This window comes from Anas acuta, chromosome 3 (assembly GCF_963932015.1).
Source record: "Anas acuta chromosome 3, bAnaAcu1.1, whole genome shotgun sequence".
Lineage (NCBI taxonomy): Eukaryota > Metazoa > Chordata > Aves > Anseriformes > Anatidae > Anas > Anas acuta.
Window position 1 is genome coordinate 81,072,921 of NC_088981.1, and position 26,361 is coordinate 81,099,281.

At 43.9% G+C, this 26,361-nt stretch overlaps 3 protein-coding genes across 7 annotated transcripts; 1 reads left to right on the forward strand and 2 right to left on the reverse strand.

Moving 5' to 3' along the window:
* GJB7 (gap junction protein beta 7) lies at positions 1-26,327 on the forward strand. 4 transcript variants are annotated; one of them, XM_068678008.1, is made up of 4 exons: positions 1-124; positions 21,710-21,771; positions 23,768-23,851; positions 25,345-26,327. In XM_068678008.1, the coding sequence occupies exon 4, from the start codon at positions 25,372-25,374 to the stop codon at positions 26,164-26,166; it is 795 nt and encodes a 264-aa protein (XP_068534109.1). In that variant the 5' UTR covers positions 1-124; positions 21,710-21,771; positions 23,768-23,851; positions 25,345-25,371; the 3' UTR covers positions 26,167-26,327. The 4 variants fall into 4 exon arrangements, with proteins under 4 accessions (XP_068534109.1, XP_068534111.1, XP_068534110.1 ...); XM_068678007.1 differs by lacking the exon at positions 1-124 and adding an exon at positions 19,977-20,389; XM_068678010.1 differs by lacking the exon at positions 23,768-23,851.
* C3H6orf163 (chromosome 3 C6orf163 homolog) lies at positions 5,454-14,164 on the reverse strand. The gene is made up of 5 exons (XM_068678005.1): positions 12,222-14,164; positions 9,949-10,043; positions 9,275-9,382; positions 7,449-7,651; positions 5,454-6,189 (listed from the first exon to the last, which is right to left on the reverse strand). Exons 1-5 carry the CDS (start codon positions 12,367-12,369, stop codon positions 5,691-5,693), a joined length of 1,053 nt encoding a protein of 350 aa, XP_068534106.1. The 5' UTR covers positions 12,370-14,164; the 3' UTR covers positions 5,454-5,690.
* Positions 14,317-16,745, reverse strand: SMIM8 (small integral membrane protein 8). 2 transcript variants are annotated; one of them, XM_068678015.1, is made up of 3 exons: positions 16,592-16,745; positions 15,783-15,924; positions 14,317-14,657 (listed from the first exon to the last, which is right to left on the reverse strand). In XM_068678015.1, exons 2-3 carry the CDS (start codon positions 15,900-15,902, stop codon positions 14,499-14,501), a joined length of 279 nt encoding a protein of 92 aa, XP_068534116.1. In that variant the 5' UTR covers positions 15,903-15,924; positions 16,592-16,745; the 3' UTR covers positions 14,317-14,498. The 2 variants fall into 2 exon arrangements, with proteins under 2 accessions (XP_068534116.1, XP_068534117.1); XM_068678016.1 differs by lacking the exon at positions 16,592-16,745 and adding an exon at positions 16,191-16,328.
* Positions 26,328-26,361: the final 34 nt, after the last annotated feature.

Consider the following 26,361-nt stretch of genomic DNA (forward strand, 5'->3'; position numbering starts at 1 on the left):
AGGACTGCCCATCTTCAAATAACTTGTGTGCACGTTCAACCATGACAGCTCCTACAGTAGCCTGGCGAGAACCTCCACAAGTTTCTGCTATGGATTCTTCACACCTTCTCTGCTGAAGTACCAGGTGAGCAGTACAGATTATTCATGTCTAACACCTTATCTTGCACACCATCTGTGTTATTGTAAGGACTTCAAAGCAACTTCAGCCTTAGGGTGCCTTAAATATATCGCGAGGCAATGACCAAAAGCAGAAGTGCATTTTTTTTATTTTATTTTTTTTTTTAATCTAGCTAGACAAGAATTGAGAAAACATTGGCTTGGAGAGTGCAGTTACACAAAACCTTCTGTGTTATGGTTTGGTTCCACTAACTAATAAGCTAGTGACAAGACTCAAAGAAGCATTATGATTTTGCAATACCTTTTCAGCATTGTACCTTCCTCTTCCTCAAACACAAAATGACACAGGACTTTTTTCTTGTGTATCGCATTTCATGGACAACTTTGACTTAAAGCAAAATTGGCTTCACACACAGTCTCTTTGTGTATTAGGAGCACCTCCTGAATACCACTGAGCTAAGCTCTGAAACTAGACAAGATGGTTAAGGAGGCCTTCTAGTTAGTTTATCTGAGTTATCAAGTGCTAGCAGCTAAATTCCTCTGTCCTTGCAGCCAGGGAAAGTTGTAAGTCAAGAAGAACAAGTATCTGGCAGTCAGAAATGTTAGACCTTAGAGGAACATTCAAGAAACACGTTCAAGAAACACTTTCCAAGGCTATTTAAAGCTATGTCTGTGAACAACAGCTCGTGCAGATCATTTATCAGCTCAGGCAGGGAACACAGGACAATAGGTGTCCTGAGGGTGTTGAGGCAGGCAGCTCTAAAGGTTTAATGCAATTGGATGCTCTAGCCAGGTTACCTTTCAAAGAACTCAACTCCTCTTATTACAATAACATTTATTTTGAAACTCTCCAGTTCTCCTTCCCGTATAAAAGGAGGTCTTTATAATATGACAATATACGTAGTCATTTTCCTCAAAATATAGGAAAGGATACATGCCAGTAGGGATCATTATCGCTGTTAGAAATGTCCTTCACAACTGAGAAATGAAATGAAATATCTACATGTAGAAAGCTACCAAGGTGAGGTTCTTCAGCTAGGTGAAGGAGGGCAGCAGACACGTTTTATGGGTGAGATGGAACTGTCTAGTCTGTTGACTCAGAAATAAGCATTTTTTTCAGACAGACAGACCTAGTATCTTAGAGGAATGTCACAGAAGGGCATCAGGTGCTCAGTGGAACAGCTAAGTGTCTTGTTATCTGAGTCCTTCAGATATAACAGCATTGCAAGATTTTTCTAGGTGATGTTTCAGGTTGAGGGTCCAGGTCACTGACTTTTAAATCCACACTGAAAATCAGAACTAGGTATAAATCGGGATTATATACCTCATACTAAAGAGGGATAACCAGAAACATATCAAAGTAAAGGGACGGTTAACACCTTCAATACGGAGTCAAAGTAGCTCAGATGCTAGCCTCAGTTAGTCTGTTTGCAGTACTTTACAGGTAAGGAAAACAAAAGAAGAAGAAAAGACAACAGAAAAATCAAGAACAACTGTGGGATGCCATAGATAGCACAGGGAAGGGACTGCACCTTTAGAGGCAGTGGTACCCAGAGCCACACAATTAATCTGGCAGTTTAGAGACTAATCTAGAGACTGATTTAACAAAGACCAAGACAAATTGCTGATGATAACTAGAAAAAGAGCCAAGGTTTGGGCAGGCCACGTCACAGTTGGGGTACAGCAGTTTTATTTACCTTTCTACATGGAATTAGTTCTCTAGCCTTTGTTAGTCGAGCTGCTGATCTGGTTCTTGGTTTGCTCACTGGCCCAAAGCAAGCTCAGGTGATGTGCTAACTGCTAGTCCCACAGTCTACACTCGAGGAGGCACAGGTTTCCTCACCCTCCAGGCTGTTTCTGTCAGTGTTGTTGGCCCATTTCTCCTTCTAGCAGTTGTCCTTTGGTCACTGTTGTCACTTCCACAGCCCAAATCCTGTTCTAAATACCCCCAAAACACTCATATAATATCTCTACTGGCTAGCATTAATGCCAGTTCTTCCAGCATCTGCATCTTCCACAGTCACTTGATGCATTTTGTGCTTAGTCACCCAAGTTCCTTTACTCAACCTGTATTTCAACTAGCAACAAAACTAACGCTGAGCTGTTGCTAACTGTAACTAAACACAACAAAGGAAATCACGCCAGTAACTTAAATCTCAGTTACCCTTTTATGTGTGTGTGCACAGGCTGGGTGCATTCGTTCTGCGGTCTGTCCCCTGGGAGGCCTCCTTTTAAGACACCACAGAGCTCTTCTGCAGACCTTTGAGGGGCTAATGAGCAAGATGTCTCCAGTTTAATAATTAGCTGCTTCTCAGCCATACTCCACAGCTCCCTGCTAGTTCAGCTGCAGCAATTAGACAGCCCACGTTTCAGTCTTTCAGAGCACTGCCACTGACAGAAAGTTTCACTGTTCCCGAGACACAGAAACGATGGGACTTTCTGGCAATTTCAGACACAGCTTGAATGACTAATAGAGATACCCTGCTGCCTGGATTATTCATTGCAGCTCCCCATTCTAGATTTTGTCTTGTGCACTCGGCTGTCAACATGTGCCATCACCAGTACCCCAGTGCCCAGATGTTATCTGAAAGCTTCTTTATTTGCATCACCCAGGCAGTCAAACCCCGTGTATTCATGCCCTCTCTGATTCAGAGTGCAAGTAAAGTGGGCAGTGTGATGTTTCAGTCACTAGTCCTTCTCAAGTAGCAAGAAAAACAGGCCAATGAGCATATGTTCTCTCTGCTTCACACAATAAAAGGCTTCCCTGTGTGTCTGAGCTCCCCGTTTTTACTACTTACCCACAGCTCATGTGCTCACAGATTTCACTAGGTCAGTATCTGACATGCAGAAACCTATGGAGTACGAAAAGGAGGCTTTTATTCCTAGTTTACCAGTCACCCATGATAAATATTGTTCTGTGAGTACAACTAGAAGGGAAAAAATCTCCTTAACCAGGCTTAGTTAGATACTTAATTTTTAAAATATTTCAATTAAATACCAAATAGTGTTAATTGCAAATGGTTCTCCAGGTCCAACGCTGATCCTCCTGCTAGCTACCCTGTCTGTCCATTTATACTGCAAAGCTTGGCACTCATGCCAAGCTGTGGTTCTTTCCATCTCCACACAGTGCAGGCTTAAGAGGACACGTTGCTTCTGAGGAGAGCCATCACAATTTCAACTACACATTTAGAAGCACTAAAAAAAAACACATTTTTTGCCTTTCCCAAAAGCTAATGAGAAGCAACACCACTGCCCAACAGGCAGCGTTGCACATACACTGAGTAAGTTCACCCCCAGGGCCTTGGCCTGGTCTGGATGGCCGAGGCTCCCAGGACTGATGTCCCCCACAGGGTGCTCTGACCACGGTGTAGACAGCCCTGGTCTGTACCACCCAATTCACATATCACTAGATCCCAGACAGAAGTGGGCTAACCCTACAAGACAAGGCGATTTCTCTCCCCCAGCCCCCTGCTTCTCATGCTGCCTCGTGCACAGACATGCAGCAACCAGCGTGCCTGGTAGCTGGACCAGGCTTACAACCTTACCAGCAAACCTCAGACCTCTCACGGTCTCCTCAGGCACTGGCTTCCATCTCCTGGTTCCTCAGTAGCCAACTTTCAGACCCTCTGTTCCTCTTCAGTATCTGGACAAGGTTTGCAGCCTCTTGGTCACTTGGTGCCTGTGCCTCTCATCCTGTTTTTTGGCTAATCTGTCTTGATATTTGCTGGTGATTACGCACTGATTTATGTACCCACACAATATGCACTCCAGTCTCTCCAGCTGCTGGCACACAGCCCCTGTGATCAGAGGTCCAGGACGACCTCCATACACACACATGCACACAGGGAAAATTAGAAAAGGAGTTTAATGAGAAGACAGGGCAGGCTGCACTCATCAGGTGCAGGGCTTGGCCATGCATGACCAACCCTTGTTTATGTGTGCTCAGCCTCATTTTTCCCCTTATCACTCTATTTTCCCAGCACTTTTCTTCCCCAGAACAACTTGATCTTTTGTTTTGTCCTCTAAATGTGCCACAGTAAGCCTTGTACAATCCCGAGATGCTCTTCCCTACATCCTAAGGAGTCCCATAGCTCCTAGGTAGTACCTACCCTCAGTCTGCAAGGTGCTCTAGAAAGCCTCCCCCATTTACTCACGGTGACAGGTCTCACTCCTGGTCCATGGGGATCTGCTGTGTGTGTGAGATGTGCCTCCAGCCAGCTAACCCGCCAGCACTCCCCAGCTTCAGCTATTTCATGGAGCAGCTGCTAGTGCTCCAGTTAGAGTATTTTCGTGGTGCGGTTTCAAAAGACTTGTATGTTTATCACACATGTAAATGTTTTTATAAAATCAGTTGAGAGACTTTATGGAGTGTTTCAGGCTGTTGGAGAACTTTGAGATGTAAACAGGAGTTTTATCTCGGGCTCTGAGCAGTTTATGCATTCGATTAGACAACTGTGAAAGCAAGGCTTGGATTCTTTTCATCTGGATTTCAAGAGGAAAAGTGAGCAGCCAGCATTAGCTGTACGGAAGGAGCTTCCACAGTTCTGTGGGGTAAGGTTTTATAGGCAGCTAGGTTGGAAATAGTATCAGAACATGCCAAACATCTGCTCAAAGTGCTTCATGTGAATTAAGCTGTTCCACAACAAACCAGTGACTTCATTTGTCTTTGCTTCTTGGTTTGGTAGAGCGATGGATTTTCACTCAGATTATTTTTTTGTTTTGTTTTCTGGGGTTGTTTTTGAGCATGAGGAAAAGAAGGCTGCACAGATTAGTCTTTTAAATGTTCTCTTAAACAAGATGCATACAGATTTCACGGTATTACACTTTATGTCACCTGCAGTAAAGGGGAAGACCGGCTTGTTTTCATTCCTCAGCTCACTCTCAAGGAGTTTTACTGAAGTTCTACATTCATAATGTATTTTTTATGACTGCCAGCTTTCTGTCTTCTCTTTATTCATCAACACAACGGAGGCGAGCTCTAAACCTGTCCTACCTCACTTCCCTCTAAGTGACAGCTCAAAAATTGTGCAATAATCCACCTGAACAGACAAGAGGATCCACTTTACAGAAGAAGCATGGGTTGGGTCATCTTGCATAATTAATTACAGAAAATTATCAGATTCTCCCAGTGAACCCTCATTCTCACACTGTACTGCCTCAGGCCGTTTTTACTCCTCCGAATGACCAGGCACGAATGGATCCAGAGATAATGAGTGTTTTTGATTAAAATTGCATAGAATAACCACCATGTAAATCTCATAACAAAAGCCACAGGTGTTCAAAGCTTGTCTGTGTGACTCCGTGCATCAGTATCCAGGGCAGAGCCACCAGTCCTCACAGCCCTAGTGCTGATGCTTTGCTACAAGACAGATTTTCTGGACTCTCTGCAGGAAGGAAGGACTCAGTGGGAACCTCCTCAGGTGCTACATGTTCTAACCTTTCCCCAGCATTTGTAAATGAGAGATTAATGGATAATTTTTAAGGCTTATCACTCCCGATTATTTTTCTCTGAATCATTCCAACCACGCTCACGTAATGCACTGAACTGACATGACTTTATTTTTCAGCATCACCTACTTGAAGTTCTGTTTACCCATGGCTGTGAATCTCACACTTCCAGTACTCCTTCTCTCACATTCCTTGTCACTTCCCTCTGTTTCTTCTAGGGTGTCCCTCTGCTCCAACATTGTTCTGAAAGGCAGAATAAAATCTGCTTGTCCAGGGGACAAGTCAGGAAATGTGGCATCAATATACTTTTGAAAAGCTTCTCTTGTTGCTTGTATTTCATTTTCCAGGCTGTCCTTCCACGCTGTCATCTTTTCCAGCTTTTGCATGAGAGTCTTTACCTGTTCTTCTGCTGCTTTCAGAGTAGCCATCACTTTTTCCAGCTCATCAAGATGTAGGATCTCTGCTTCTTTGAGCTGCTTTTCAATCTCAATCTGATTCTCTTTTTGTTTGATGCTCAGGGCAATATTAATCTCATTACATTTTTCTTTGTTTAATTGATCTATTCTCTTACGATACAGTGCCTCAGCTAACAGGCTTTCTTCTTTGAGTTGCTCTAGGTGCTTTCTATTAAAAAAAAAAAAAAAAAAGGAAGAGAAAAATGGTAGAGAACACCTGCTATTAAATATTATTAAAAATAAAACAACTTAAGTCTATCCTAAAAACCTTTCTTATTCGACTACAAATATACATGAAATCAGAAATTATGTAACAAAACAGTGTAAAAGAAGGACACTGGTAATAGAGAAGGGTAGCTGGTATCCAGATGCAGAATATTCTGTTTCTGCAAGTGTTTCCAGTTATATTTTAATCACGATTGCTTCCAAATGAAAAATATTACTCAAAGGACCAGTATTTCATGCTTCATTCAGGTCTCTCTTTGAGCTGGCATTTAAGTTCACACTAATTTTCATATAGAGATTTAGCAATTCTGCCCCTACGGTAAAAATGCTGTCTTGAAGTGAAATCTGAGAGCTGATTTCTAGACTGCAGATTCATCCACAATTTTTGATTAGGTTGCCCTGACAACATTTTTGTACAAGCAGGTCAGTAATAAAGGGCAGAATGTATAAGCCAAAATATTATGGGTGCTGTTCACCAGAGCTGGCGTTCTACTAACATGAGAAATAAAGAGGCTAGCTAGTTTATGCAGAATGTGATTTCTCTCTGTCAGGAAGGGCAGGTGTTAATAGTGAAAATGCAGGTACTATGAAGGTACTATGTAGTGGATAAAAATTTGAGTGTGACTCTGTCCAGAAAAAGTAAAAAAAAAACAAAAAAAATCTTAAAATGGAACACTCTGGAAGAACCGATCTTTTCACTATGAAACTACAGTTATTTTGTCATTTGTGCTCTCAAAAATGAAATGCATTCATTTTTGTGTATTGGGGTGTATTACTATTACAAAATCAAAACTGTTTGATTCACAAAACTTTTTCTATATTTGTATATCCTGCTCCACCCTGCAGATCTCCTTAGAAACACCTTTTTTTCCTCTCCAGTTTTGCACAGTTGTCATAAATGGCACAACAGGACCATGACCCATTTCCAATTGACTGCAAATGAGCTATAAAAAGAAAAACTTTGGGGTCCTCAATTTGATTTAGGATACTTGCATTTAGGAATAAAAATATGTTTCACTTTTACATGGAGTCAGTGAGGCAGAGGGAGCCTAGGACTCTTGCTAGTCACTTGATATTTCCAAGTAGTTTTTTTTTTCTGAAGAGTCTATTGATCTTTTCCTAGAAGAGCTGCTACACTGATGAATTTTTTGTTGTTTCCTTTAGCACATCCACCAGCCGAGTCAGGAGAAACACTAAGAGCACCTGTGCTGCCAGGCTGCTTCGTTCAGTGCCGCCTCCCGCTCCTGCTTCCTGGCTTCTGCCACCGCTTGAATCTTCTCCTTCGCGCACTCCCTCAGGGCACACTGCAGCCTGTGCGCCATGCGCTGCTCTGCAGCTTCGGCCTCCCTCCTCTGCTGCTCCTCCATGTACTGCTGCATCTCTGCCTTGGCCTTCCTCACCGCTTCCTTGAGCAAAGTGAAAAGTAGGTGTGAGCAACAGGATTGTTCAGTCGTCTTCAAGCAAAGCCCAGCAGAACAACACCCTCCAGGGAAACATTACAGGGCAAGTGCAGTGCCTCGTTGCAGGGTCTTAGCTTACGAGTGGCCAGAGCTTAGTCAGCAGCTCAGGACTGGGGTGTAACAGGGGTAACTGATACCATCACCTGGCAGTTTTGTATGGGAATACCCATAGTAACTAACACACTGAATTATGAGCGCCCCAAATACGATTTTGGAGCTGCTTTTTAAATGTTTTTAAACATTCGGGTATCCTTATGACTGCCTGGTGCCAGATCTGGAAGTGAAAACTGCCATTTTAGTACCGTGCTTTCCACAAAGCTTCCCAGTTGCATGCCCTCTGCTTCCACGCAGCCCCCCTCACCACATCAGTCCCATTGGATATCTGTGTAACGCCTTGCTTGGCATTAAACATGCTTCTCTGCATCTTTGATCTCCAGCAAACAGGGCACTAACGCTCTTGCTCTGTCCTTAAGACATGTCCTTAGGACGATTCCACATCGTCCATGCATTCAGCTTAAGGCACTAAAAGGCACTGATAGATTTTTTGTTTCAGCTGTAGAATTCTGCCTCTGCTCTGTACTTGTACTGTTTGTATGGGGGGGAAAAAAAAAAAGCTCATGTTCAGACCCTGAGCACTCAGGTCTGCAAAGGTATGTAATGGGCTTATGGCAAGTAATTGAATGGTTAAACACGAGGAACCGAGCCTCTGCCAACTATTGTTGGCAAGCGCTGTGACAGCAAAAGACAGAGCTGCCTTGGAAAGCAGCTCCATAAAAAGAACCCTGCCAGAAACTTCAGACCACTGTAAACCTTGCTGCTTTTTCTCTTGAAATGCCAAGCACACTGCTTTGACTGTCTGCAGCATAAACAGCTAGCTGTTTAGAAACTTGCACACGATAAAATTCCGAAGGAAAATGCTCCAGCGAGCAATTCCCTGGGGGCACCTCATCCACTGGCAGGATGGCAGGTGCTGAGCAGTGCCTGGCCGAGGAGCTTGTGGATGCTGTGTCTTTGAGTCTTCTCTCAGACATCCGAAGAGCCATATAAAGCATGTGCTAAGTGTATATAGAAATATAAAGCTGCACTTGGTGTGCTTAATTTAGAAATATACATATGCTAGCAGTTTTCCTTCTCCTCCGCACCATTTAGGCTCCAAGTTCAGTGAATCAGATAAATATCTAGCTTCGTGGGCACAAAGCTTCAGAACAGAGTTAAAGTTAAGCCTGTATTTAATTGCCCTTTAACATGCACCTCATCAGCTTAAGCAGCTAGGGCCGTATGGGGAATTTCCAACAGGGCCCACAAACTTCATTCAATAAAAGAAAAAAGTGGAACATGCTGAAAGTGAACTAAAAATCCAGCCAGCCCAAGCTGGCACAAAGGAAACCCAGTTATCTTTCACACCAACCACTTCACCTGACGCTGGAGTTCAAATCTCAAATGGTCTTGGTTATAGCAGGCATAAGAAAAATACATATTTTAACGTGGAATGACATGCCTGGTTGTCAAAAAAAATGTTTTTTGTCATGATGGCTATTTCAGAGGTAATAAAAGCAAAGCAGTTCATACCCTTATTTCCTTTCCAAGTTTTTGTTTAAGGTCTTGTACAAATGTACTGTGGTTAGCGGCTGCCTCTTTGAGAGCTTTATCCACTGCATCTTCTTTGTGCATTTCAGCCTTTAAAAGAAGTTATTATGTAAGTATAGCTGCTCGTGCCCTACTAATGTCCTATTAAGATAAAGCAGAGGTTATGTAATCAATAGTTCTGTATCTTCTCTTTAAAAAATCAGGGCAAGTTAAATTTAAAGCCAGACAGCAAAGCGCATTTTGGCCCCTCTGGCAATTTAATCAGAGCATCACATTTAACATTTTAACATCTTGTTAAAAATGTGCTCAACAGCAATAGCATTGAGCTGCCACCATACGTACATATAACACAAAGGGCAGTTTCAGAGTCTTACACAGCACTGTGGGGAACGGCGTTACCAACCATTAACTTTCGTGCTTTTTAAAGGCCATTTTCTGGCCAGATGTAGAATTTGGTGTTGATTCAGAGTAGGCTTTGTTGGGATCAGAAACTGGGGAAATATGTGCACAGAGAAATCTGTGAGCAAAAGATGAGCAGAAATTAATGACAGCTCTGTAGGAGTGACCTCAGAGGTCTCTATTAACTGTCTTTATGCTAGAGCAATTATTCCAAAGCATCATTGTAATTTAAATGACAATGGTGCAATTTAATTTACCTGAGACCAAAGTTCAGCTTTCATTTTTTCGATGCGCTCTTGTATCTCTGTTTCCTTCCTTTCATGCTGCTCCTGTTGAATGCTCGCTCCAATCTCTGTACAACCAACAGAAGCAAATCTTGCTCAGTAAACAAACGAATGCTGAAAACTCTGCCCTGGCCCCTTTGGTCCCACAGATAAACACTAAAGCTCTAAAAGGCTAAAACCCAAGCAGTTTCATTTCACATATATTTAAGAACTGGTAAATACATTATTGCTTACGTAGTTCCACAAATGTAATTATAGAAGTTTGGTTTTAACAAAGGGCCTTGCCCATGGAGTTAGGATAGGAAATGCACAAAGATGTAGGTCCTTGGCACAGGTCTTCAGAATAATTCAATTTTCTTTCTGAAGTTGCTGATTTGAACTTTTCAAAGCTGAGGAAGGTGCTCAGGTGCCCTCATGCCACTCTTGGGGCACATGACAAATACTCCTAGGTGGACATTTTTTGGGTGTTTGGAACAGAACGTGCACAAACAAAACTCCTTCTCTGTCTCTGGGGCTGCTGTGCTCATGCAAGACAAGACCCAAGGAAGACCCAGTGCTGTGGGAGCACAGTGAATCCCTTCTGCAAAGGGGGAGTGGAGCAGCATGGAAGCGTGCCAAGGTGCTTCACAGGGTCCAAAACACCAACTGCTTCCTTTAACATGGATGGAGTCTAAATAAAATAAATACCAGCGCCACCATCTCTTGCTGCGGACACACTATGAAAGAAAGTAGGTAGCTCTTCTAACATATTCTAAAGAATGGTCTTCAGCACTGGTGGTTGCCCCCAAGAGGAGAAGTGGGTAATGTTGACTTTCTGCAACCCCAAACTCCCCCCCAAAAGTGGGATTTCAGATTCTCCCCTCCTACTCGGTGCCTGGCCTGAGCACTGCTTTGGATCCCATTCTCCACGCTTGGCGGGGCTAAGAGTCACATATTGTTACCCCATGTTATTAGGAGAACGAAAAAGCACCAGAGCCACGAGACCAAGCTCTCAAACAGCCTCTGGAGGCCTGAGTCTTGACAGTCTTCTTCCCCACTCCACTTCTTGGGCGGGCAGAGCCCTTTTGTGGAGCTCACACGAAGCACACGCGGAATGGCAGCAGGATGGGGCACAGGGGCCAAGTGACTGCAATCAGCAAACTGAACAAGTCCAACAAGGCAGAAACCTTAACGAGCATGCTGGGCCCTGCCTGCATCGCTTTGCCCCGGTCCAATGCGTTAAGCAGCAGCGAGAAAATAATGTAAGAAGACTTTCTGTGGCCTTCTGCATGTGGTTTACGTTGTGTATGTCAACACAGGGCTGAGGATTTGTCTCCTGAGGAATGTCCGGCATTCACCCAGTCCCTGGGGTTCTCAGCACACGGATCGATGATTTCTGGGCATTGTTTAAAGCACAAACCAAGCATACTCCTCGTGCACCACACGGTAATTAAAACACACAATATAATTTCTACAAAACTTTACACCAGTGATCAGAAACCTCTGGGATAATTCGGCGTAGCGTATGAAGGTGCTGCAGGCTCCTTTTAGATCCTCGGACACGGAACTGCTGCCACATGCTTCCCCTCCTCATTGTGTGGTGCCAGAAAAATCAACCCACAGCTCTGGAGAGTGTTCCTATCAGCACAGCACGCTTTGGAGAGGTTTGTCAGCTGCTTACCTCTTTCCAAAAATTAAGACAAAAATTACGCTTATTTTTATTTTTCAAGTTGTGCAATGTGTAACAGAACACAGAGATTTAGGATAACTATGCTAAAACTAGCATGATGAAGGATATTTTTGGTCCTTATTCCATTGAAACTTTGTTGACTTAAATACAGTTTGAACCTGGGCTCTTTAGAGGCTCAAGCTGTGGTCAGCAGCCAGAATCAGGTGTGAGAAGTTAGGAATCGGGTTTAAACATCCCAGCTGTGTCCTATTGAAGGATGAGGGGATGATCTTTGCAAATGCCAGACAGGCGTAGTTCTTTCCAAAGTATGTGAGCTTTGAAAAACATTTGCAAAGTCTTACAGTGAATTCTGTTTTGCACCTCATTATGCACAAATCTGAGTGCGTTCATGCCCCACGGGACAGCTGACCCCGCCTCCCTCTGAACACGCAGCATTTATTTATGTTCAGGAGGTCGGTGCAGTTTCCTTCCCAAGATTCGGGTGCCTTCACGACTCTCAACAACACGTGGATACTGCCACACTTGGAGTTTTCCTAAATCTGAGCTCGCCAGGAAAGGAATTCAGAAAGAAACTCACCCAGTATATCACGATGAGTGTAATACCGTGTCCTGAAGGGCTTATACTCCCGGATCCGATCAAAAGTGGCATTGGAAGGCGGCGGTGGTATTATTTTTGAACATACAGCGCAACAAACAAAGGATTCCAGATCCGGACTTCTAATCATCGTGGTGTTCTAGGATCTTTCCGTAACACACTCACGAAAACGCCAGGACTCTGCTCCAGAGAGATCTCTTGCTCGCAGGCGCAACGCTTCTTGTTGCTACAGACAACACGCAAGCCAGAGAAGGGAGACAGATCACCGCCTGGTGTTTTGTATTATATGAAGCTTTTGCCTTCAGATTCAGTCTCGCACATGCTGAGAGCTCGGTGGCAGGCGGGTGATGCAGGCGGATGATGAGGGAGGCTGGTATGAGGTGACCCCTTTCAGCCCCGAGGCGTAGCAACTGTTACCAGGCGGGACTCGGTGCTCACAAAGCTCCGGCAGCGGGCTCTGGGCTCTGTAGTGCCTTTTTTTTGTTGTCGAATTTCCACGATTCCCGCATAAACCATGTCCTCGGAGGAGGTTTGAGGAGCAGAAGAACAGCCACTGCTTCAGATGTTTTAATCATAGCGTGTTGTTGCCCTTACTGGTAAAGATGTGAAAGCACAGATGATGAGGGACTGGAAAAAGCTGAAAAAGCCTCTGCCCAGGAAATCATTTTGTTGCAGTTCCTGTCAAGCCAGCTATCATGCCTTGTAAATATTTATTGCTATACTGAAAACTAAATTCAGAATCAGGGAGAAAACAGAGAAAACAAGGAGAAAACAGGGAGAAACAGGGCAAAAGAGGCTGTATCAGTGCTGTTTACTTACCCTCCAGATGCATAAAGGGAACTGTCCTGTTAAAGTGAACAAATTGTTACTGATGTAGTTTTGTTTGGTGTATTTTTTTCGCTTAAATCCCAATTCACACACAGTTTTTATGTGCGTAAATAGCGTTAAGAGAGTCACCTGTGCAACAGCTACCACAAATAAATACAGAGAAGATCCTTAAAAATATGAGCAAGTCTCAATATTAATCCTTCCTCCAGGCTGGCCACCAAACATACAAGACTCATGAATTTTAATGATCTGAAGGGAGCTAAAATCCTGTGTAACCCTTTTTACAAGGCTATTTGTAATGATCCATCACATCCTACCCCAAAACAACATATTTTATGGGTTATGCAGAGCATCTGATAGTTCTGAGTATTTAATCAATTTACCAGGAAATTCTTTCACCCATCACAAGGCAGGTAGTCTGCTCACCTGCAAGCCTTTGGATGTGCCCCAGAGCCTTGCTGTTGTGACGTTTCTAGGCTCACGGAGGTGAATATGCTTTTAAAGGCTGCAAAATGCTTTTATATAGCTTCAAAGGCAGAGCTCACTTCCCTTCCTGCAAGGGAAGCAGCTAAACCAGGGCCAAGCTGAACTTTGGATACTGATAATTATAAAACATGGGCAGGAAGAAAAACAGCGAGGCTCAAAACAAAGGATTTAGATGGAGATAGAGAAATCCCACAGAGCTACTGCTGTACCTCAAGGCAGCCAGTCACCTTTTTGTTATCTTCAATTAAAAAAACAAACCACTTTCCAAACAAAACAAAACAGAAACAACTCCCAGAACAGGAAAGCAGATGCCCTTCACATCTTCTTTCTTCTTTGGCCTGACAGAAGCCACCTTGGCCAGAAGGTTCAACAAGGAGGACTCTTGAGTTCTTGGCCACCTGTGGTGACGGTGTAAATAAGAGTTGCTGAACGGAAAAAACGTGACCAGTAAGGGTGTGAGGTGGAAAGGGCCCGGCCTGGCACGCAGCCTCCCATCACGTGCTCTGCCTAGGAAGCTTCTGACACACCGAAGTCGCTGGAGAAGCGGAGGTCAAGAGACCAGCTTTTGCTTTTCACACAGTGCACTATATACTCGTGCTTAAAAAATAAAAGACAAAGCCCCGCTTTCACTTAAAGGAAAGAGAAATGACTTGAACCATTATATGAATTTATGAGGCATTTACCAGTCTAGACTGCACATCCAAGTTAATCGTGTCTCTTCTAACATACCGTAGAGATTGCAGATGACAATTCTTAAAACCAGTTTTATGTGTGTGTATATCATAATTACAATTTATTTGTACAGGCACAGTATTTTATAATGGCACCTAAATTGGATTAAATGCCAACAGAGATATTTAAGCATTATTTTAGTGGGCAGATGAAAAAACAGCAGTTGCCTCGAAAAGTTCTGTGAACGATTTGCTTCTTTCTTTCCTTACGTCATCAGTCCCACTTGGAAGTTTTCCTCCTCATGTATCTGGACCCCTCACTGTCGACTGCTTCATAGAGCTCCTTTTTATTCTCTGCTGTTGCATGCAAGTAACCAAGGTAGGCCACGCAGAGGGTAATTGCTACGAGCCCGAATGCCATCACAGGTTTGTTCTGGCACGAAAAAATAAAAAAAAAGAACACATTTTAAATCAAAACATTTTTCATTCACCGCAAACATTACATTCTTCAATCTTAGCTTACAAAGAGAAGAGTGAATTACTGTGATATCTGCAACAATTACCATGCCTTCCTTCAGACTACTCCAAATGGCTTTGACCAGCAGCAAGAAGAGAGACACAATTTTCACAAGGCACAATGAATTCCCTGTGAAAAAAGAGGGCTCTCCATTTCTGGAACATCCCAGAACATCCCACTGCCACTGCACAGGTCCCTGTGCTGCTTGAGCACGGATGAACTGGCCACAGCCAATTTCTAAGGGTAACTACTACAGACCTCTACCAGAATTTATCTGGATATACTGCTGGGACAATGCGCACTGCTCCTGCCAAGTAACCTTGATTACATTTTTCTAGAACAAATCACTTATCATCACCAGATCTGTTATTATGTGCACAAAATTTCATCAGAGCTAACGATACTAGTAGATTTTCTAACAGCACAGAACCAGGTGACTCAGTCCAACAAAATGTGTGAAATAACTTATGCTACCTCTGGTCAACCAAGATGAAACTGACTATTTTACAAACAGTTAAATTAACTCATTTATTAAATGAAAGAAAAACTGCATATACATAGACGGTAATAGAGTTTTATAAAGGATATAAGAAAGCGCACCAGAATTTTTGGATTCCTGAAACTTTTGGCATATTAAAAACAGAGGAAAAATCCAAAATAATGAAAAGCTACCCAAAAGCCCCTCCCTTCATATCAAAAAGTTTCCATTTTCTAATTTATTCCTTTTCAAATATTAAAGAAGACTCCTGGTACTTAACCTGTGAAATCATGAGTAATGACAAATTACTTTCTTCCTGAAGTAACTCAACGAGGTACAAAATAATCAGACAACCTAACAGTGAAATAAAAGCTGGAATAAACAATGCAAATTCTGGGCTCTTAACAATCAGAGTGGAAAAAAAGCAAAAATATTTTTAGTTATGTTACTGGGTGGTTTGCATAACAAGAGAGTTATATAATGCACAAAGCATTGTGATTATTATTTTAAAGCAAACGTGTCTCTCTAAGCACATTCAGTTTCTCTCCGAATAAGCCTCTTACAGGTTTGATGAAAAGCTCGGGGTTCACAGCTCGGAACAACATAGTTGTCTGAACACCCCTCAGTCCTGGATTCCTCCCTTTGGGTTTTTCATTCTCATTCAGAGGTTTGCTGGAAGACATTGTAATTGATGTTGAACACTTCCTAAAAACAGAACGAAAAATAGACGTCATTTGCATTTTAGAAATAATAACAGAAATACACTGAGCATGACTGCTCAGCTTGTCTTCTTCCACCGTGAATTTTAATTTGTGTACGTAATACTGACTGCTTCTGGTGTTAGGTCTAAGATTCCCTGCTTAAGCACACTGATTTTCAATCTTGTCAAATTTGCACATCCTAAACCACACTTCTGGCAGCGTGTATTTTTATATACTAAACGTGTGCCTGGGCTTGTTTTTGTTTCTTACCTTTGGCTAACGCGTTAGCTACCTGCACCCCTAGCAGCAGCCTACAAAACACAGTCCGAAAGAACCTTGAAAGAGCTTTGCCACGAGAATCAGTGTCATGGCAGATTGTTTTATTTTTTATTTTTTTAATCTCACGGGTGACAGGACAGCCGGTGTGGGGCCACCCCAGCGAGGCAGCCATGCCCCCCCCCCCCAATGAGCCCCCGGTGTCATTTCCAAGCACAAGGGCACGTCAGACTCGGCGAGAGGCCACCACCAGACCCTCGGCCAGGGTCTTCTCAAGAAAAAAAATAAATAAAATAATAAAAACCCTGTTGGAAGCGACGCGCCTCAGCGCCCCCTCACACAGCGGCGGGCGGCCGTTAACGGCCCTCTCCCCCCGCCCTTCCCCCACCGCTCACCTCCCGCCGCTGCCGGGGCCCTCCCGGGGCGGGAGGAGGGGAGCGGGGCGCGCATGCGCGCTCGCGCCCCCTGCTGGGCGGAGGCCGCCCCGCGTCCCCTGAGGGCTGTGGGGGGGGACACAAAATGGCGGCCCCAAACCCAGCCCCAAACCCTCCCCAAATTCCCCTCTGTGTCCGTCCTTACCGCCCCGATCGGGAATCACACGTGCCTCTGGAAGTGCAGTCCGTCTGAGCATAAAAAAAATAAATAATAAAGTTTTGATTAAAGCTTCCCCTTTCTGTTATTTTGGGCACCTCAGTGGTGCGGTGTTTTGTTAAAATAATCCAGATGAAGCCTCCGTGGTGAAAACAGGCAGGCAGGAATGCGGTGCGATGCTTAACATTGAAGCTTTGGTATCAGGAGAGAATTCAGTGGTTAATATCTGTGTTTTCTGTCAACATTTAATTCACAACATACCATCTGCTAATCTCATAGCTATTGTTTTGTCAGCATATGCCGCACAGCTGATTTTGTTCAGACTCCACTGGGTAGAAAAAAAAAAAAGTCACTTCTGGGTGAAGATGATTGCTCTCACTTGTTTTGGTTTGTGTGTAATTTTTTGGTTTGTGTGTAAGCTCATATCAAGTTTTAACATGACCCTTGTTTTTTGGGGGGTATCTTGCTTTCTTGAGGTAAATCAGAGTTTTTACAGTACTGCAGGAAACATTCTGCATAGATCTCCAAAGTAATCGACACGTTTTACGTGGGGACACAAAACTTTTGCATCGCCACGATGAGGCATGCTCCCTTACCAGCACATGCACCCCTTCACAGCAGTTCATGCCATTAACTGACCCCATCCACACAGATAAAACTCCTGCCTCAAAGTCAGCCTGGGCCATTATAATATTTTCCAGGTTGTGGTAGGATGGGTTTATGGCAGAAAGCGCAGCCACTTGGCCATGCAGACAGATTGTTAGGCTGCTGGTACTTCTCCGGCGCTTCCCGTCTTTCCTATAAGGGGAAAACTTACTTTCCTGTAAGTCCCACAGACATCGCTGATGGGGGAAGAAAGCACACACCGTACAAAGAACACCCCTGGCTGGAGGGAAATAGTTCTCCATAGGATGAGTTTTGGGATGAAGCATTACGCATACAAAGAGAGGGGCTGAGAAACGGGGTTGGGCTTCGGTGTGAGTGCTGGTGCTCAGCATGCATTATGCAGGTGCTGAATATCCAAATTAGCTCTGCAGCGGAGGGAAGCTCGGGCTGCTTACTGTTTCTAGTTTTGCTCCATTGGCTGTGGGAAAGTGTTTTATTTTGTCTGCAGTGTGAATATTATGTTGGTGTATGACACTACAGCATGTTGAAAAGCTCGGTCCATCAATGCTTATAAAGTTGTCTGGCATTTTTTTTTTATAGAAGGTGTTCTTTAAAGGGTAGAACTGTAAACATCTGTGGTATTTCTGAATCCTTACAAGTCAGCCATCATCTTATTATCTGAGTATCTCTCCTGTAAAGTCAGCACACACACACACACACAAAACCTTCCTTTTCAAAACCCAAGGCTCTTACTGAGATTTATTTTCCTTTTAAGCGAATTCCTTCGGGATTTCGCTTTCGCTATTGTGCTGTGTGCTGTGGCCATTCAGAACTTAATAGCAGCTCCTGCTTTTCCCGAGACTCGCATCCCCTTATCGTTTGAGCCGCAGAAGTCTCTGCGGAGGACGGAAGGGATCTGATAGCGCAACCCGCAGACATGGTTAGCATGCAGTAGCCAGCCTAATGCAGCACTCGGCACGGCGGCCTGCGCCTTTGCTGATTCACCTCACAGCTCCTGCTCCTTTCAAGTGCCACACAAAGGGGAGAGCTCCGCGCTGTCTTCCGAATGAAGATAGGATGCCTCGAGCTGCCGATAAGCTTCGCCCTGTTTTAGAGACACACGGCTACAGATCTGCCAGGGACACAGAATTATTCCTTCTGTATAAACACTGGGACTTCAGCACGGGTGGGACTTGCAGAGAGAGGCAATTTCCACCATGAATTTGTTAGGATTTTCATACGTGACTGAGTACTGTGCAAATGCATGCCTGTTTTACCTGCTTTTTGCAATGATTTAGACACTGTGAGTTTATATTTTAGAGCTGGCAATTGGGACCTTTTTTTTGGCAGAAAAAGCTAAACAAGTCTGGAGGAAAGGACAGTGGGTGCGAAGGAAAAAAGCAAAAAATTAGGAATTACAGGTACTTCCTCTGCCTTAGTCACTGTTAATGGCAAGGGGAACAATAATTTCACTCATATCGAGGAAATAAATGCTGAAGAAGAAACAAACCGATGTGCAGCTAGACAGAGGTGCCATTGAGAGCCCTCTGTGTGCGCTGCTCAGCTCGTGTCAGTCTCAAGAGCCCTTATGCTGCTTTTCAGCGGCTGCTGCTCATTCGTCTCATCCTCGCTGAAAGAAAGCAGAGTTTTCAGACAGCAGCATGCCTCTGCTGGGCCCCTACCACTGGTGATGCAAAATAGTTTGAAGGCAATAAACTCTTTAAAAATGAGAATCGGTTAAAGGGAATCTTTTGCGTTTCATAGCATTATGTGTGTGTCTGTTAAAACACTTGTTAACCAGCTTTGTCTCTAGGAGACAGAAAAATCCCCCAGCCATGCTTGCCAGCCAAGATTCAAGCAATTGTTATTCTTCAGCTACTGATCAAGGTTATAAGTCTGTTGAACTGAATTGAATACAGAAGAGAAAATGCATTCAGTTGGGTTCTACTTTCATTAAGGAGTGGACAAATTGTTTCCAGTTGGAAACAGAATAAAACAAAAACCCAGACCATCCCCTCTGGAAGGAGAAAGCCAGTTTCTGCTGAAAAGGAGGGGCAGAGGAATATCACAGAGGTGGGATTTCTCTGTTGCTCAGAGCTGGGCACCCTTCAAGTTGGAGTCAGGGAACGCAGCTCCTGGCAGGAATTTCGTAGGTTTAACAGAATAAAATCCATCTGTCTCCGTAATCTGTGTGCTTTTTGACTTTCTGCACCTTAGAGTTGTCTTTTTAAATACAAATATCACCGCATACCGAAATACATCGGGGAGCAGCAGTGCCTAACATTTACGTACTGGTTAGGTTGGAGATACAGCAGCCAGTGGCACGAGACACTTAAACAACTTTGACATTTAAACGACCCGATCACAACCATGCATTTCTGATTAATAAAGAATGGGCTGCCGGGGCTTTTACAGCTTTCTTTTCCATCTCTGTAATTGCTCAGGTGCCTTTAATGCTGTAATAAAGTCTAGCTTTAAAGTTAAATTCTAACTTTCTCGCTCCCGCAGCGACTGCCCTTCAGGTAATGACGATATTCGTGCCATCGCTCTGGCCTTTCAATCACTGATGTGAATGAAACTCGGCTTGGCTGGTTGTGGCTTTTGTCGGGCACTGAGCTGCGTGCCCGGAGGCTTTTTTGGGGCCAGGAGCATGATGCTAAAAGGCACATGTGTTAGTTAGTGACACCCTGCCTCCGCCAGCCTAAAAACACGAGGTGTGCAGCCAGAGAGAGCGCTCAAAGGATGAAAATAAAGTTAAACAAATGCCTGGGTTTCCTGGCATCTCTCTGCTGATAGCGGCCGCGTTAGGGCTCCGGGGTGAAGGGTGTGCTGGAGGAGGCGATCACGTTTCACTGGGTTAGTTTGCATTGCCCGGGAGACGGGTGGTTTCCCTTCTCAAGGCTTAGAGCAGCGACTCCCTTTCTGGGAAATGAACTGCTGCTGGTTAATGCCACTAGAAAACGGGGATCCAGCTGCAATCGCTCACAGCCACACAGGTGAGTTCGGGTTTCTTGCTATGAAATATAGTCTTACCAAACCAGAAGTTGTTGTGTGTTTTTTTTTTTTGTTTTTTTGTTTTTTGTTTTGTTTTGTTTTGTTTTGTTTTGTTTTTTGTTTGTTTGTTTTTTTTGTTTTTTTTTAAGGTTGAACAGGTTTGATAACAGCCTCATGGCAGTGTCCCATCTGCCAGCATGAGACACCGATCAAATCCCAGTTTTGGTGCCTTGCTTGTACCTACTAACGAGTTGCAAACTCAGTGTAGCCACGGACAAATGACTTCATTTCTAACACTTGCTGGTTATCTGTTTGGCATGAAGTTGATGGAAAATGCTCTACCAGTTGCACGGGTGAAATATGGGTGCCATTTCTTTTAAAGTCCTTTTGGCTTCTTCTGAGTTTCTATTTTTAAATTATATGATTTACCCAAGTAACAAAGGCAAGAGTGAACTGCGTCTGCCCTCTCTCAAAAAACATTCATCTGCTGTGGAGGAGAGACCACAGCAATTAGCAGCTGGCACAGCAGCGCTCTCAGCAGCTGCTGGGTTATTAAGTGGGGTTTGTGGTTTTCCCAAGCACAAAACAAGATGGGATTTTGCCACTGCTGGCTGTGAAAAAGAATGCCACACATTCTTAAGGTTACGGAGCCTACTGAAGACGTAATTTATATGGGATGCTTTCAGAGAAGTGAGTGTTTGGCAGCTAAGGTAGTGAAGCCCAGAAAGGAAAGGGATTTGTCCCAAGCCACTCGGAAAGCCTGTGCCAAAGTCAGATGTAAATCTCCAGTCAACCAGATGAACTCTCTTCCATCTAGCCTTTTCTTTTCCTTTTGTAGTCACTTGGCAAATAAATATCTAGGCTGATGTTTTTACACACCACGTCTATTTTAAGCAGGATTTAATTGTTTACAGAATTCTGCATTTAGTATAACTTATTGCAGTACCCCGAGGCTTACATAGGGACACATTTCTTGTTCTGAGGAGTTAAAAGTTAATAATAGGCATGAAATAGCAAGAGCCTAAAATCAGTAAGCTAAGGAAGATGAAGGCAATGTGTCGGGTGATGTTGGATAAACCCCATCACCTCCCTTATGGACATCTCCTCCACAGCACGGGTTTTCCCTGTCTGTATTCTTGACGTTTTGAGCAGAGGACTCAATTTTTTATCAAGTTAATGAAGGATTTATGCCCGGGAAGTTCAGTCCAAAGAACCTACAGATTGATCTTAAGTTGATCTGTGAGAGGAAGCAGACGGGTTATCCAAACCACCAAAGGCTAGGTTTTCTAACCTCTATATTTTTTCATTGTCTCTTTCATAAGGACCTGGAAAACCACTCACGTCGGCGCGCTGACTGTTAAGCAAGAAGCAAAGGCGCTGCAAGGTGAGTGACCTGCAGCAGTAGTTCTTCAGCTCCTGCTGCTGATGCTCAGCACCGTGAATAGCTGGTGCAGGCCCAGCTTGGCGGGGTGGCTTTGGAGCTGCGCTGTCCCTCTGCGTTCCCAGGAGGTTTCCTGCTGCCTCTTCTCCTGCAGCAGAGAGCTGGAATAGATGCACCATGGTAGGGTGGGAGCGGAGCTTCCATAAATTTCAGGGCAGGCTGAACAAACACCTGTCAGCAAGAGTTATAAGCGTGACAAAGCCTTCTTAGGGGAACTGGTGAATCGGTGCTGCTCAGCCTGCGGACCTCAGTAAGGAAGCAGTGGGTAGTCCACGAAACAAGCACAAAGGATCAGCAACAGTAAAACTTCCTTATACCACCAAACAAAGAAAATAAAGGGAAAGTGAAATTACAAAACGAGAATCTGAAGTTAAGTTTCATTATTTGTATGGTCATTTATAGGAATCATCATGCCAATGCTTTTATTCCTTTTCTCAAAATGCAGAACTGACAGCTGTTTTAAAAGAAAAGGGCTGAGATTACGTTTTGTTTATATATATATATATATGTATATTTATATATATATATATAAACCCTACATATATAAAAGCTCCAGAGGATGACCTCTCAAGATCGCTACCAAGTCTGCTTTATTATGATCCCCTACTCTGTGATCCTCTACTACTGTTCTCTGATTTATTTTACACTATTTATGATTCTTTCCTTACCAAAAAAAAAAAAAAAAAAAAAAAAAAAGACAAGGTTAAGTCATAGGTGCACCAGAAAGCTCCCATTAGCAATGTTTGTATCAGAAGAAGGAATTGACTTTCCATCTCTCAGCCCGCAAGGCTGGTTGTGTCCGCCTGCGCGAGCGCTAGACCCGCAGTGCCCAGACCCATCCTTTCTGCTCTTTCTCACCCTTCCATTTCCATTTTCACTAATGCAGCACCTTCGACCTGTGATGTGCCTGCTTGCTCCGAGCTGCCTGCCCCCTGTGTGCCTTTAACGGTGTGGATGCTTTCCCCTCTTCCTCTCTTTCTGAGTAGGTGGTTTTTGCATTTTCATACTTTTTCCCCCAATTCTCCTCTACACAGAGATACCTTTTCTGCTTTTAACGTCATTAAAGTAGCAGAGCTGACAGAAATCTAGATGAACTCATTCTCTGAATGCTCTTCAGCGGATGCATTACTCCATGCACATTAGCCAACCTTCCGTAGACCTCACTGAAGGATGGAAAGGATTATTGGGTATGTTCAGCAGCAGTGGCGTTACCAAACACTTTACACAATGAATTCAGTTCCTCACTCCTGGAGCTGATGGAGCACTCGGCGTGCTCTGTCTGCTCAGCAGGGCAGGCTTGAGGCAGAACTGAAATGATGTCCATATCTGAGGGAAACAAGGTGTGCAAGAGGTCTTCTGGTCACCTGTGTCTCACCAGGGGTGTCCAAGTCACATCCAGGACACACATTTTGTATGTGAAGAGGAGATAGATGTGAAGAGAGGGGATTACCTGCTCCAGTTCCTGGCAGGGAGCAGAAGCTGCCCAGGAATTTGTTTTCATTCTCATCCCTGCTACATCAGGCAGAAGTGAGCAGAGCATGTCAAGGTATCTCTAGCCTTCAGCTTTTGTCCAAGCTGGGGTGTGTGTATGTGCACGGAGAGTTTGAGGTAAATCTAACCTCAAATTCCTGCTCCCCTTGCCACATTCATCTTCTTCTTGAGCACTTGGAGCAAATGATCTGACTGGTTTAGACTCTCTAGTGTCTCCTTTGCAACTTCCAATAGAAGCTTTTCTATTTTTGGTGGTGGTCTTTATTTCCTTTGTGCCAAACAGATTCCCCTATGACCCATTTGTTGCTGTCTTTCTTGAACCTTTGACTCATTGAAGGGCCGGATTTCTAGGTGCCAGCCTCTGTTGCTGTATTTCTCAATAGCTCTGAAGCAATCCCACCCAACCCATCTTCCATGGAATAATAAAATTCAGTCTTCCCTTCTGCAGCGCCTGTGCACATCTAAAAATCCCAGAAAAAGGCCTTTGAGGCTTTCCTTCAGCAAGAAATCCATTCAGGAGGACAGCTTGTTTGTGAGTATTGATGTGTATGAATGCTTGTACTTGCTCGTGTGAACGCTTTGTTTCCTGGCCCGTGCTTTATCGAATAGCAGGGTCGGTAGCATCTTCACCCTTTGCTACTCAGCCCCTTCGAGGCTAATACACATATTACCTGCCTAGAAATCGTTACAGGCATAGTGCTCATACCTCAGAGGGCTTGATTTAAACATCTGCTTGAGCTCTAATTGCAGATGTAGAGGATAGAAATAGCTCCTTAATGAAGTCACCAGTCTGCCAAATATATTTAAAAGCATATGTCTGATAGGATACAAGCCAAACGGTATTCCTGTTACTCCTTTACACCTACAGCATAAAAGAGTAGTCTGGTAACAAGTCTTGGTGAGAACATCTTTTCAGCATCCTTCCCAGTGTGAATTGGCCATTCCTCAGCTCCTCCAGGAAGTCCCCAGCTCTAATGGTGCAAATTATGGTGCTCCAAATTTGCGCCTACAGCACCGGCAGGGGGGTTCCCAAACGCTGGGGCAGCCATAGGTGGGTGCATTTTCTCTCAGTAGATGGGACGAGGCCATTAAGATCTAAAATATGGATCTGAAGGCTTCTCAAAATCCCCTCCTGATGTTTCCCAGCCATTCTGCCTCCCGTGAATGGATCTACTTCTTGCTCATACGCAGGGGCTTGGTGTCCTCCGTGCAGATCCCAGGGGTGGGAAGGGGACCATGCGCTTGCTCTTGGTGCCTCTCTTGGATCCTCGCTTGACTTTCAGCAGAGTCTGGCTGCCAGTGGCTCCTTGAAGTATCCCTTTGCAAAAGAAAAGCTCCAGAGCTAGGGCAGGGGAAGACTCACATTGAAAAAAACCTATTATTATATATATACATATATATAAAATCTATAAATTCTGGGAATAAAGTTGTGCATTTCTTAAACGATAAGAAATTGAAAACAAAGCAACAACAAAACAGCAGTGCAGCAGTACAGGACTTAAAATACTGCATAAATTTACTGAGACAAAAAGAAAACAATTTGCATCCTGGTAGTCAATTTATTCTGGGATACTTGGCTCCTATGCATAAATCTGAAAGTTAAATGGGATTTGGTGATGCCTACTGTTTGCAAAATGGATGGTGCTACATGGAGCGTGCCTTGGTGGTGGAGCACTCGTCTGAAATTCAGCCAGGGATGCTCTGCCTGGTGCTCAGGAGGCCCTTGCTAAGAACAGGCACATCTACCTGCAGAGAGGACAGCCTGACAGAACAATTAGGCTTCAGCCTAATTGACAAGAGCCTACTTTAACAGCAAACAGTTTTCATATGATAGCCTCAGAAGGTACAAGTTATTAGAGGTAGGAGAAGATTGGCTGTTTATTTTTTCCCTTTTTTTCCCCTTCCTTATTAGCTGCTTAGTCAGTTTAAATTGCTTCAACTCCTGGCTGCATTTCACCTTGAACACACTTCCCATTCTCTTCAGCCAAGAGGAAGCATCTCTGATCTTGTGCTTCTTTTATACAGCACTTCCTTCCTCCCCCGAGGAGAAAGATGAGCTGGGCATTCCTGTGTGACCTGCTGAGTGGAGTGAATAAATATTCAACAGGAATCGGAAGAATCTGGGTAGCAGTTGTGTTCATATTCCGCTTGCTGGTTTACGTTGCGGCTGCAGAAAACATCTGGAAGTACGAACACGATGAATTTGAATGCAACATCAAGCAGCCTGGCTGTGAAAATGTTTGCTTTGACCATTTTTTCCCTGTCTCTCACATCAGGCTCTGGGCTTTGCAGTTAATCCTGGTCTCCACCCCCTCGCTCTTGGTTGTTTTCCATGTTGCTTATCGAGAGAACAGAGAAAAAAAGCACAACCAGACACTTTACAAAAGCCCAGGTGAGATAGACGGTGGGTTGCTGTGCACTTACCTCATCAGTCTTGTTTTAAAAACAGGATTTGAAATAGTTTTTCTCATTCTGTTTTACAAATTGTACAACGGATTCAAAATACCACATCTCGTCAAATGCGACGTGAGACCGTGTCCTAATACTGTTGACTGCTATATCTCCAAGCCGACTGAGAAGATGATTTTCCTCTACTTTCTGGTGGCAACTTCATGTCTGTGCATTGTATTAAATTTAAGTGAACTGAGTTACCTCCTTTGCAAATACTCTGTGAAGCGTTATCTGAAGAGGTACACCAAGGAACATCGAGGCTCAGCAAGCGGCTGCCACAAATCGGGAACCATCAGTCACAGGAGAGCAGCAGCTGCAGGACCAATCCACGACAGCCCCCCGTCCTTGCCTCTGAATGAACAAGATGGACAGGAAAATATCTCCCCACTGACTTGAAAGGTCGGACAACACCTTCCTGTTACACCTGCTGTATCTCGTGAATCGCTCTGTTCCCATCAGTTCTTCACAGAAGCAAACGGAGAGTTATCTAGGAAGTATTTTTCCTCTCTTAGTTCCCGCCCTTCGTTATACAAGCAAATAAATCCACTTGCATTATGTATGTCACGCATAGAATTACCTAGATCTGTTCAT